Below are 14,329 nucleotides of genomic sequence, written 5' to 3' on the forward strand. Positions count from 1 at the left end.
TATTATAGTACAGCTCATACTACTACCACTACTACTACTACTTACTACTACTACTAATTCCTATGCTGCTGCTGCTTTTGCTGCTACTTCTACTACTACCTTTGCTGCTGCTGCTACTGTATTACTACTACCACTACTACCACTACTACTACTACTACTACTACTACTACTACTACCTCGTCTACTACTACTACTACTACTACTACTACTAATACTACTACTACTACTATACTACTATAGTACAACAAACTGATATGTGTACTACTACTATTACTATTATAGTACAGCTCATACTACTACCACCACTACTACTACTACTACTACTACTACTACTACTACTACTACTACTACTACTACTACTACTACCACTACTACTACCACCATTACTACTACTACCACTACCACTACTACTACCACCACCACCACCACCATTACTACTACTACTACCACTACTACTACTGCTGCTACTACTACTACAAATCTTACTACATCTACTGCAACTATGTTGACAACCACTACAACTTCTGCAACGAATATTACTGCTTTTTTAAATTCATTCCTGTTTAGAACTATTAATAACATATCTCATAAACCGAAACTGTCGCAATGTCTAATCCATTTCTAGAGGCAACTCTAAAATCAAATTCATAGTTTTACTATCAGGTTGACACCCATTACATTAACCTATAATACCATGAATTCTAATAGAACAAAAAAGAGCGCCGATGTCTGCCATTAAGTTACATGCTATACAGTGTCAAAAATATTTTATTGATCACTTCATAATGACGCTATGACATTTTGGCGTATTTTTATATTCAATTCCATGTACTTAAAGCAAGGTAAGTGTTTTAAATAAGAAATCATCGCGAGCATGTGTTACGTATCCACAGAGGCTTATCCATTTACGGAAGTTTATAACCGTATACCACCACAGTAATAAAAACGATTGATCAAAATATTAGGTACTAATTACGAATATGATGACAATAGTATTTCATTTCATATTTGCATAGTACGAATAATCTAAAAAAATCCCGAAATTTAGCTAAAGTAATAGTTGAGTTAATACACACAATGGCAATGCATGTTATTCATTCTCATCCTTTTTTTTTCTCAGTTCACATCTTATCTTTGGCTATCTATTTCTTTCTCTTTCTCAGACCCCCCCCCCCGCTCTCTCTCTCTCTCTCTTGTCGTTTAATTTTTCCCTTTCTATTTCTTGCTTCTTGATTCTTATTAATATCTAAATGTAGTAATAGGTATTTTGACGTTCTTACAGGCTATCTATTGTTATGCGAAATTATTACTGCAATAATTCAGAATTCCTGTTATCGTGATAACAGACTTATTATTTTAGAAATTGTACTCTGTAGAGAATAAAATGTGAGATATCTCGATAACTGAATTTAATCATTATTATTCCGATAGCAATAAGTATACCAATTTCAGGAAATTGCAACAACGAAAAAATGTAAATGTTGCTGGTAATTCACTAATTATATTTCGTTCTCGAATAATAGAAAGCATGATAATGAAATAACCGGATAGGTTAATATAAGGTCTCATTCGTGTTTGTTTTTATTTTGGGGTGTTTTACTTACTTCAAACCGGATGTAAACATGGTCAGTTTGCTTTATAGAGAAGCAATCGCTGATGTTGATGACGATAAAGAGCAAAAGACAAAAACAAAACACACACACCATAATGATGATGATGATGATGATGACGATGTTGATAATAATGATGATGATGACAATAATAATAATGATATTAATAAAACATGCACATCAAGGTAAATAAAAAACCGTAAAAACAAGATAATAAACATCACGATTATATTTTACTCACCTGGTATTTTCATCCAGTTATACACAGGACCTTTATAGACAGGTTCACTTTCTCCATCATCGGCTTTGGAATCGATGTGGTTGTCGAGCGTTTTTCCTTCGTGGTGCCCCTGAATGGTGATGTCCTGTCCCGACCCGATAAAGGCCCCACTCACGGGACTAACAAACCCAGTGTCTTTTTGGGAGGGGCTCCATGTAGTTGGGTAAGCCGTGATATTGGGCGTGGCATACCCGTTATGATGGGGGTAAGAGGTATATTGTTCCGTATAGCCCCCATTCTGTACTTGTACTTGGGGGCAAGTAGAGGCAAAACCGCATGCCTGGTACCCATATGATGTACTGAAAGGGGTGTTATTGACAGACGTGTAATAATTGGAGTTTGTAAAATCAAAAGAGGGATAATGTCCAGCAGCAGTACCCGCATGCATCCCTCTCCACCCTACAGAAGAGGCACCCGCCGCTACGGCGGGCTCCCCTGGTCCCGTTTTGCAGTTCCTGTTGGCAGCGCTCACCGCGGGATCAAAACCACTCGGAAACCACGCTTCACCCGGTTGATATTTGCTGAAAAGTGAGTTCAAAAACATTGAGCTCATTTAAACGATTGATTTGTGAGCTCGTTAGACGGAGTTTTATGGGCTTCCTGGTCGGGCAGAGTCGGCTGGATTTACTACCACTATCTCCTGCAACTCTCTATCCAGCCAGTCGTCCTCGTCAAAGACACCTTGGGCGAGATGTCATACAGTCAACCGACCAATCACAAGCCGTGATGAACCACACACAACCTGTGAAGTGATTAATTATGCAATTGTTAACAAACAATGGTAAATTATAAATCCATAGTTCAGACCACTCATAGGATTCCATTAAGACTCATGATTACCGGAAAATAGGATATGAGATATTGAAATATAACACAAAAAGATAAACATGATTGAATTTTCCCATATTCTTAACCCTCTCATGTTGAATTATAAGTATGTTGATTCATTTTCTATGAGAATTGGAATTGAAATATACACCTCTAGCTTCACCAGAGCAAATAAGTCATTTATTACTTGATGAAAATATAAAAAAGTAATCTTTCCTCAAACTGTATTCATTTTCTTCACACATTCTACATCTTTAGTAGGACAGGATACTGAGCATTCCAAGATATGAGGCCCGTGTCATAAAGGACTTGCAACTATCATGACTATTGTTACTTTGCCATTATGGCAACTACCAAGGTAACGTTGATTTTGATTGGCTGCTGAGCCCTGTTACCATGGTAGTTGCCATAATGGCAAAGTTACAACATTTGCAATTCCTTTATCAAACGGGTCCATGATATGTAAATGAAATAACACAATACAAAATAAAATTTTAAAAATATAGTTGAATTAATTAAAAAAATCGCATTTTCAATCTATACAACCATTATTATGCCAGATGGGTAAATTTTACATATTGCTCATTTGTTAAGTTTTAAATAAGTCTACATTGAAAATAAGAAATCAATAATTCATTGTTGTTAATGTTACTATCCATAACGATAACTCACTATATCAGACTCCTTGGTTAATTTCAAAAAAATTAAGGGAAAGAAATAGAAAATTATCAATGAACGTTACAACCAATTAAATGGAAATTAATAGGATAACGGCTAATATAACATTATTTATACTGCATTAATGTTTTAAATACGACCACTATTTTCCCCTTGGTTTTAAACTCAGAAAATAATTACCAATTGTGCATAATGATTAAAAGCTCAGCGAACGAGCTGATTAATAACTGTGTTTAAATGATCAAAATAAACATAGCACTGTTCGTTTGAACAACTCAGAAAATGACTGAATGCATTGTCATCTCTTTCTTCTTCTTTTTTGCAGATCGATGCAAAGGTTAGTTTGGCGAGAAGGTTGTAGGGTTAAAATATTTGGAATGAGATAGGGCCTACTAAAAAGACCCAATGACAGAACAGTTTTTTAGGGGAGGGAGCAATAATACGTAAAATTATCGTGATTACAAGTGAGCGAGCGAAGCGAAAAGTAAGCGGTACACGAATTTCATACAACCCTTAATAATTTGTGCTTCTATAGCGCTGTGCATATTTTATTTATTATACATCCCGATCATCGGATCCTGGAATGCATACACACAATGTATGCACTTTCTCCACTCCGTTGGGAGGATTCCAACAATAGTTCTAGGGTCGATTGCTAAGAATACTACATAGGTTTTCGCATCCTACCGGGTGCCCATTTAACACCTGGATGGAGAGTGGCAAAGTGTGAATTGACGCCTTGCAAAGGGACTCCAGGCCGCAGAGGGAATCGAACACACGACCGTCTGGTTACAGGGCGAGAGTCCGCTATATCACGACTCTTTTTTTCAAAGGTAGTTTTGAATATTTTCGAGCGAAATCGAACGATATGGTGTATATTATGGGTGAAAATTAAGGAAAATCTATAATAAAAAAGATCCTTTGAAAATTTTGAGTGGTTAAAGGATCCTACCTTATTCCTCACACCTTTACTACGTACCCTACACTCTTGAAATGTTTGGCAACATATCGTCAACACAACAATCGATTAAAAAACTTATCAAACTCTTGTAAGTTTTCAACCAATACTGTGCAGTTTTCACCCAAAGCACACATTATTGATTTAAAACTACCCAGAATTTGATTAAGTTTTAACCAGTTGTTGTATGGACGGTATGTTTCCCAACATTTTAAAGAGTGTACATCTACGCGCGGTTAGGCCCGAAATGTAACACCCCTGTTCTTAAAAGATTCGTATAGTCAGCAAAAATCTTGGAGTAGTTAGTACATTCACGTATGAAAAACCAGTAGACTAAACTGTTTTAAATATACATACGCAACAACTTGTTTATAAACTTATAATGAAAATTAGAAGAATATATCAGAGTTTACTGTTGAGAAACAATATGGGACCGGATACATACCTCAACATGGTGAAAAGATCAAGGAAACGGAACAAAGTATTGCTCGGACTAAAATACTATTCTAAATATGATAACATCCTATTGGATATCTTGTATACGAGGAAGGTATGCTGTAAACATATATAATTTTGTTTTGTTTACAATTACCTAGCTGCCTATTTTGTTTTAGTGCATTTCTCTTAGTAGTTCCTTCCCCTCTCACGCTGTGCTTATTATATTGAGGAAAAATTGTTTAAAAGAAACTCAGATATCGGTTGATAATCTGGGTATCACAGTTAGCTTATTATCAAGGGTCAACGGACAGGTGGGGAAATAATTTAAATCAGCCGATTTTTAATCTACAAGAATTTTATTATTTAAGTTAGGTATCAATCTAGACATAACATTTTTTATCCTGTATGTCCAAAACCAATTCGACACAAGCATCATGGAAAGAATTAGGCTGAAAAATGAGTTGCAAAAATCCGCATTGTAAGAAATGGAGTCAAACTGACCGACCTTAAGGGAACGGTGTAATAATTGACCAGATATTAAGGAAATCAAATGAGTATAGATCATCTGATCCCAACAACAAAAAATAAAAATCCCATACTTTCTAAGAGAGTAGTGCTGTAGTGGCCGTGTTTGGTAGCCAACTGATTAAGTAGGCCCTATCTGCACTTTTAAGCAAGGTGGTGTTTAAAAACAACAAGTTTCCAGTTTGAGAGATTTTCAAATTTGTTTTTATATTATTTTGTAAGATAAAATGAAGTCAATTGAAAATGTTGAAAGTTGCAGTCCTACTCGTTGGTACTATCCCAGTGTTCTAAGCAACATAATAGCCTAGAAATTTGGTCGTTTCGATAAAAATTGCGACAATTCTGCCACAAAAGACTAATCGGCTAGATCATGGACCTGGGGTTCCTTTCACCCAGGGCAGCATTTCACTCAAAAAAACTACAATTAAAAAGATCGTTTACATCTCTCGGTGGAACATGTATATGTTTTGAAAAAAAAATACTTCATATCATCATGTAAGATGTCGATGCATATAGGCTTTAGTAAAGGTAATTGGACCGATCTCTTGATAGTGCAGACATACACTGGTGAAGTATGCATAATAAAGAAAATCATTCATAATAGACTTTAAAATGTATAAAGAACAAAACATGTAGCTGAAGGAGACAGGGTCATGCAATAAGATAAACAGCCAAATACAGAGAGGTAACAATATTATAGACAGATTGAGAGATATGATAGATAGACAAAAATACAGATAAATGGATATATGGATAGATAGATAGATAGATAGATACATTCTAAAAAATGAAGTGCTAATTTAGCTCTTGAAGAGCGTGTATAGTGACTGCACTTCTGAGTGCTGATTTGTCTAGTTCAAATTTGAACTAGACAAATCAGCACTCCGAAGTGCAGTCACTATATACACGCTCTTTAAGAGCTAAATTAGCACTTCATTTTTTAGAGTGTAGATAGATAGAATGATCATGGGTGGACATGACTGTGTCTTGATTTCGCCTGGCAAAAGGGTGGTTTTGTAACGCTTTTTCATCTTTTATATGGTTTAACATAACATATCTCATTTGGGCGGAAAGATATTGTCATAAAATTGGTATCATTTTAAAAATAAATATATACTCTACCATGTCTGAAAAAAATAAGCGCAACAGCACTTTAATTCGCGACACTGCAACTGATAGAAAAATGGCGAGGGTGGTTGAGGAGGGGGAAGCGGTATACAAAAAGTGTATGGGAGAGTCACGTTTCTTATTGCAAACATGAATAACTTTGGTATACAGAGGGCTAGAGACTTGTTTTAGTTACATTTTAAAGCTTCATGTTAGTAGAATAATAATTGAACATTTTTCTTATTTCATTTCATTTAATTAATCCTGATTAATTATAATGATATTAAGAAATTCTCGCCTGGGGACAATTAAGGTGGGACTTTTCGGCAGAAAGGAGATGTATTATGAAATTGACGTCATTTGATAGCAGAGTATAAGCTATATTAGGGGTAATAGCATAATCTTATATGCTTATTAATTTGTGACACTTTGCTTGACAAAATGAATAAAGAAAGGGTAGTTGAGGGGTGGTGGAAGCGGCACATATTACACGTGATGTTGCTCTGTGAGATTGTTGTATCGTTAGTGCTAAACATGTCTATCTTTGGTTTTAAGGGGCTAGGCCTTTGATTTTGGTCGCATTTTACAGCTAAATATTACAGAAATAATAAAATAATAATACACCTCTCTATACACATCACATATGATTAATTAGAAATTTAAGGTCAAAACCATTAAAATGTTTGTTTTGGATGTTTGAAAATTAATATGAATTTGTATGTAAAAGTTACCTAAATGAAATCATTAAATCCCCTTAAGTTATATATTATTTGAAAGGGAATTTTATGAGCAATACATCTGGAAAGTAATTAAAGATGTGGGCAAACATAAAAAAATATAATATGAATGTTTGAAATAAAGTATATTCGGGGTCCTTAAAAGTTGAATGTTTTCACTCGTAGAATGTGAGCAGTTCACCCTACCACGTTTTTAATGCCATTTTTGGAATTCACATGAAATTTCCATTCAGATAAAGTATGCTTTTTTTATATTTGCAAAGTTATGATCAAGTTTTAGACCGATAGATGCGTTATAATATAGATTTGAGCGACGTAACACAAATGGGGCGAGTTTAAGACGCATGGCCAGGTAGAGTCACTTATCGGTAAGCGAAATGAAATAAGTCAGTCCATGAAAATCTAACAACGACTTATCTAATTTCAAAATTTAACAACATCTTGAGAAAAGAGTTATAATCATTTCATATTCCCATACATGTGTGTATGATTGATTGATTTTATTCGTCAAGAATATCATAAGAGATTACAATGAAATTGAAGAATACCTTGACAGGATAGCCCATGAAAGCCGAAAGGCTTATTTCCAATGGGGTCCTATAGTTAGTATAAAACATTAACATATTGTAACAAAACTGGAATATGGTAAAAAAAAAAAATAAAATACATACATACATATCCATCAGTCAAATAATATGCAAACATCTGAAGCAAACAACAATCCTCATAATATGTGAAACAAGATTATATTTTAACATGCCCTAGTGAATACATTATCTAAAATATTAGAAATGATATGTCGCTCTTGTAACAAATTAAGTTACAGCAATGATTACCTTATAACTAGTAGTCAATCCATTAAAAAAATATTCTAAATTATTAATTTGAAAATAACTATATAATTTTATTCTATAAAATACAAAAATGATATACTGGGATATAGGAACATCAGCTTGCTCGTTGCGTATTCATGAAGACATGCATAGAGGTTAGTGTTTCACATGAATAATGCAAATATCTAAATGTAATAATTTTGTTATTCCTTGTCCGACTTGATTAAAATGTTAGTGTTCTGTTTTTCTGATTTTATCGCATTTGATGTATGATCATATTATTTTCAAGTTAAACCAGGTGTACCCCTTTTATTTCCAAGATTTTATATATTTTGGTGGTAAAGATTTACCTTTTTCAACCCGACCCGATCTTAACTTAAACTTCTCCTTTTCACCTCGCTCGATTCGCTTGCTTGCCCAACCGTGATCGGTTAGGGTGGCGATATTTGGTGCATTCGACAACACTGACACCCCATCTTATAACATAAACTCTACCACTGAGAGATTGCAATGGAAAGCATAAGATGGAGGAGGGTGGGGTATATTAACATGATTTTGTAATAGGGACCGTAACCAAATATGGATATCATGACTGACTATAATCATAATCGTATTAAAATCAAGAAATGGATCAATACAGAGTAACCATGACAACTCAGTAAGAAAGCTTGGGAGGATAAAAAGGTTAAAAGGTCCATTCAGAAACAATGTAAGTCAAAGCAGTTGATTTGAAGAACTGCGAGACGAAAGCTATTTCTATCAATTTCAAAAGAAGGGGGTGGGAGATGAATTAAAGACATGCACTCTTAAAATAATTGAGCAAAAATGAAAAACTTTTAACCAATCCTGGGCAACATACTGTCCACACACCTATTGGTTAGAATCTGCCTAAATTGGGTGATAAAAACTAATAATTGGGTAATAAATTTGTTCAATTTGATGATAACTGCCCAATATATATATACTTTTTTACCAACATACATACATTACTCAACACTGTTGCCCAACATTTTAAGTGTGTATACTGCACGGAAATCATGATAAAGTGAAATTATAAAATGTAGAAGAACCAAAGCGGAATCACCCACGTTCAGATGTAGCCGCAACCCTATATCTGAAACAAGTGGGATTTCCCCCATTACTTCAGAAGCGCTCACGAATAATAACAGGTGGCCTAGCCAAAAACATTCAAGACATTTTGCAGTTCTATCATTTAAGAAGAAGGGGGCAGAAAGCGTAGGATTATTGAAATCAATGATAATGACATGATTTAATGGCATTAATTTGCCCTTCTGGAATTGAAATTTGGATCAAAGCGAGATCTGTTACACGTGGCTTAAAAATGTTCTAACAGGCAGAAGACATTATTCACTGCCGCAAATGTGCCAAAGGAACGAAGTCTATTATAAATAAGAGAGCAAATCCCCCGTATCCACCCCCATCACTCCAGAGAACCAGTATGATCCATCTCCAGACAAAGGATCGCATCCTCACCATCATCCTTTTCAATATCTATCCCCATCAAGATCATGAGCAGGAGAAGGCGGACCCTTTGACTAAGTCAAAATGAAATCGAGTAAATCAAATGACCTTTGATATCAATTAGATTATTTCGTCATGATATATGACATTCTAAATGCTCATAAAATTGGCATTGATTGGCTCATCTAATAATTGGTACGTCACCGCAAATGCCCAAGTTAAGACTGGGGATTAAAGTCATAGGCCTACACGCATATCGTATAGAAACCGTCCGAATGCATCTAACAATGTGTTCTGTCACTTTATTTTCTGATAAATTGTTGTGTTTATATCGACAACCCAGTGAATGTTTATCATTTAAGGTGGCTAAAACTCCCAAACCCATTTCGGTATATTTCTGAGATCAAACATAGTGTTTTGAGGCAGAGGTTAACATTGTTTATTCCGTGTCACCCATTGGGGTAAAAAGTGCTTCCTTTCCCGGGTGTCCTAGCATGTCCATCGTGTGAGGTTTACTTTACTTGACGTTATTTTTATTTAAACATAATTTCACACCCATCACGTAGAAACGTAGAAATATGATATATTTCATAAATGAGCATGTTACTAGGTATTACTTGCAATGAGTGGCGAAGCCAGTGCAATGAAATGATGTACTAATGATAACAAATTAAAGAGGACTATACTATGCAAACTGTAACTCATCCTGTTAGAAATTGGTGTTTTACAACCATACCAAGGCACAATGTACAAAAAGAACCCATGTCTTCCAGTACTAGAATTTTCTGGTCTTACGATCAATATTATGATCGACGTATGACCGAGTAAACTTTTAAAAGGAGTTATGGATATGCCCTTTCACTTTCTATTTTCATAATAAAGATATAAACGTCAAATTCATCAAGCTTCATTACATTAAATTCAATGTAGAATATAGATTTTGTAATTGAGCGAGTTGTGCTAAGTCATTAAGGGTCAGCTTTTCTTTTGGGCGATTTTATAGCAAAATGCATGTGCCTATCAAAAGTTAATTATTCATTACCTCGTGGCATGCCAAGCAAAACCCGAAGCAAAAGAAAAAGTGTATTTTTTAGGCATGTTAATAAAGGCTTTTGTCTCACAATTCAGAGCGAGGTAATCAATTAATCAAAGTTGCAAAACTTGGGATGGAAAAAAATCATGCGTTATTGGTTTGATTTTAATTCGTGGTTAATGTTTCTTAATAAAGGATTTGTTTGATATGACTCTGAATTCAGGACGAGGTAATTAATCAAGATATATATAACTTCGGAATACTTCAACAGCACTAGCTAAATTCATTCAGGCCTATGTCCTATATAACTTGCAAAATTACACTGGTCAGTGTTATGTTTCTTTCATTTTGAATCTTTAATAAAATAAGTAGCATTTCATTTACCGAAAAAAGTCATCAATAAAACAACCTAGTTTCACATTTTCTTTTCATTGAAAGTCGTGGGAATTAAAAAAATGGATCACTGAAGAGGACAACATTATGAAAAATAACAATTAATTAGCAAAACAAAATTAATTCACTGATGTTAATTATGATATTATCGTTTTTGCCATTGCTTTATCTATTGTTATCATTCCTTAGCCTTTTATTTTGCTCTTTTTGCTTCTTCCTCTTCTTCTTCCTCTTCTTCTCTTCTTCCTCCTCCTCCTCCTCCTTCTTATTCTTATTCTTCTTCTTCCTCTTCTTCTTCTTCTCCTTCATCTTCCTTATCTTCCTTTCTTTCCTCTTTTTTTATTCTTGTTAAAAATGACTAGTAAATACACAAGTCTTGTAAATAATTATGTAGATTTATGTCTTTTATAAGACAGACATTCTATATCTCTTATAAACCATTTTTTTCCATTCCTCGTCATTTCTTTTGGACGTCTAAAATTAAGTTAAAAAAAAAAGAAAATCAAAGATTTTTTTCAACCAACCTTGGAATAATGTTTCGAATGAGTCAAGAATCTCCCCCTAGGGACCAATAACTGATGGTAATTGACCAGATTCGCCCAAAGTTGGATAAGTTTTCCCCGGTAATATTTCAAATTACTCACTCTCTATGAACTCCTTACATCACAAATGATAGGGAATGCCAATAAAGCCATTAAAGCTGTTTTCTCAATCAATATTTTGGCAAAATGATGGTGGTTCATTGCTACGGCAATTTGTCATCCGGAAAGCATATCTCACTTAACTTCGTGACAGAGAAGGCTCGCTCAAATTTCACGTAGTATGCTTTCATGTCCGATATTGTTTCCTTTGTATTTTATGTTACATTAAATAATCGAAATTTGACACAAGATCGAATGCTTTATACATTTTTGAAAATCATATCGGAGATATTCATTTTCAGTGAAACGTAAAAACAACAACAACAAGTGAGGGTAATTTTGTGTCCAATCAACATTTGGCATTTCTTTTGGGCATTTTTATTTACCCAGTGTGATGAAAATTTTGCCCATTCTAAAGTAGTTGCTGCTTATGTTTTAACCTTACTGGTCAATATGCTCACCATATTAGATATTATACCACTAATGCTGGTTAAAATTTTACCCAATATTTTTTACGGTGTAGTTGTCATCAACCTATATCCTAGAATTATTAAAGACCCCTGAAGCCGTTTAAAGACTGATAGAAGGCTGAATCGTGTTTGTTTCAACGGGAATCCACCTTTACGTCCATTCTCTTTTGATCTTCCCATGTTTTTCTTATAGGTAGATGAAAATCGATTCGGGAACATGAACATTATGAAAGTTGTAAAATGCGGCAAAGCCAGTAACAGCCCATGCATGGGGCCCGCTGCAGAAAGAGTTACAATCAATAGCAACTCTAAAAATCACGCAACTTTATTTTCAACCAATCAACAGCGCGCATTTGTGAATTGCGATTGATTTTTTGACTTGGGTATAAACGCAACTCTTTCTGCAACGGACCCCAGGTCTTATAAATATTAGGCCTACAAAAAATAAGATATTATTGATTAAGAAGAAGCAATGTATATTATATTTTGTTTCTCAAATATTGATAAGATGACAGCTATCATCAAGATCTGCTCCTCAATCACCATGATCATTAGGGCAATCTTTAGCATTACAATTTCTGTTGCTAACGCATGATTTATTCATGTGTTTTAATAACAATTTATTCTACTATTTCTCATGAATTCATTGTTGTGGTCGTTTTAGGTGGTAGCAGGAATTTTTCCTCACTAAATATAAATATATATAATTTTTTCTAAATGGCAAAATAGAATTTTAAAATTACAATATAAATTAACTTTAATCATTCATTGCTCGTAGGTAGGAAACAATTATGTGTAGCAGGAGTAATATCCGTTTTTGTTTTCCTATTCAAACAGTCGATTACTCATATATTTGCCTCCTTTGCCTTAATTTGTTGCGAAAGTTGTTTTTCTGGATACAAGCCATGTAAGAAGACGCACAATCACGATTATATTCATGCACAGCAGTCATGAAACATTATCAGATTATATTCAGTTGCCACGGTAAAAGTGAAATTGATACGTATCTCTTTAATTGTATGTATAGCAAAGACTATAGACTTGATATTGAAGAAAATACATCAGAAATACTATTGCTGTTGACTTTCAAGCAACAATAACTATGTTCATTCATTTCCCTTTCGTCATAAATTCTATGGACCCCAAAATAAAGAATAATCAAAGGGAACACCAGTCGGCACGAAACGGGTTCATCATACCTCATGCCGCCGTAACTAGTGGCGTAACAAACGACCCGTGTCTAATACAGGTTAGTAAATGGGCTCTTCTATCAATGTGCTGGAACGAACTTGACTCGTAAAAAGAAAGTGGCACCTCCTACTTCTCTCTTTCTCATGTAGACATAATCCTATTTCTTTTCATCTTTCATCATCTGCATTTTGTAAGAGACAGCACGTACTTAAAATGTATTTTTTTGACATGGCATGCTCCTATGCATGCTATAGTCTTATAGAAGAACACAGATTCACAGCAATACTTCCTTCTCATAATTAACCCAAATAAATTTGAATTCAGGTTAATTTACTTAAATAAGATCGAATTGACTTCTTTAAAGATATATGACATAAATATATTGATTATTTGGATATTAAAGACTCGAGGTTAAAATATCTTGTTTCTTTTATTGCCAAATAATGTTGCACCAAAAAGGTCAACAGTAAATTTTCTAGTAGACTCGATAATATAAATATCTAATATCATTTACTGAAAGAACTAATTGATTGAATGGGTAAAATTATAAATTCAAAATCATTGCTTTCCAACTGTCCAATAAAGGGCGGGGTTTTCAATATAAATCAATCGTAAAATATTGTATCGATCAGACCCTGTCTGCAAAGGATGATTGCATTACATTACATTTTTAGTCAGTATGCCTACTTTTTTATTATTGCAACTTTAACAGACTTGATGAATTCGTCACCCAAAACGATTGACAGTATTTTGAGCAGTATGGGGTGGGCAGGTTCCCGCCCTACTTTTCTATTTTGGGTAAAAGGGCAATATTTTGGGGAAAATAATCACCTGTTGATTTCAACTGAATTTGTGATCAAATAAACTTGGCCGATTGTGTGTATCGATAAATAAACCAAATCAAACGGATTATTTATTTAATCTGTCTGTCCCTCTTTATATTTTGATGCTATTTTATATTTAATGCACATAAAAAGACGATAAGTGAGCAACGCTATGGAAAACTGACAAATTTCGCCAAACTGTCATGGCTGCATGTAGCCATTTCTCGATAAGGCTACAAAACGGCTGTAAAAAAGGGAAAGGAAACCCTATCTCCTAAACATGATTCTGCCTTGGGTGCCA

At 34.4% G+C, this 14,329-nt stretch overlaps 1 protein-coding gene across 1 annotated transcript in view; it reads right to left on the reverse strand.

Annotated features, from left to right (window-relative positions):
* The window catches only part of LOC121410694 (homeobox protein Hox-A7-like), a 28,269-nt gene that overhangs the window by 11,330 nt on the left and 2,610 nt on the right, over positions 1 to 14,329 (reverse strand). Inside the window, exon 2 of the mRNA XM_041602943.1 lies at positions 1,852 to 2,632. Coding sequence (XP_041458877.1) covers positions 1,852 to 2,443 — 592 coding nt within the window. The 5' untranslated portion in view covers positions 2,444 to 2,632. The remainder of the gene's footprint in view (positions 1 to 1,851; positions 2,633 to 14,329) is intronic.

This window comes from Lytechinus variegatus, chromosome 3, assembly GCF_018143015.1.
Source record: "Lytechinus variegatus isolate NC3 chromosome 3, Lvar_3.0, whole genome shotgun sequence".
NCBI lineage: Eukaryota > Metazoa > Echinodermata > Echinoidea > Temnopleuroida > Toxopneustidae > Lytechinus > Lytechinus variegatus.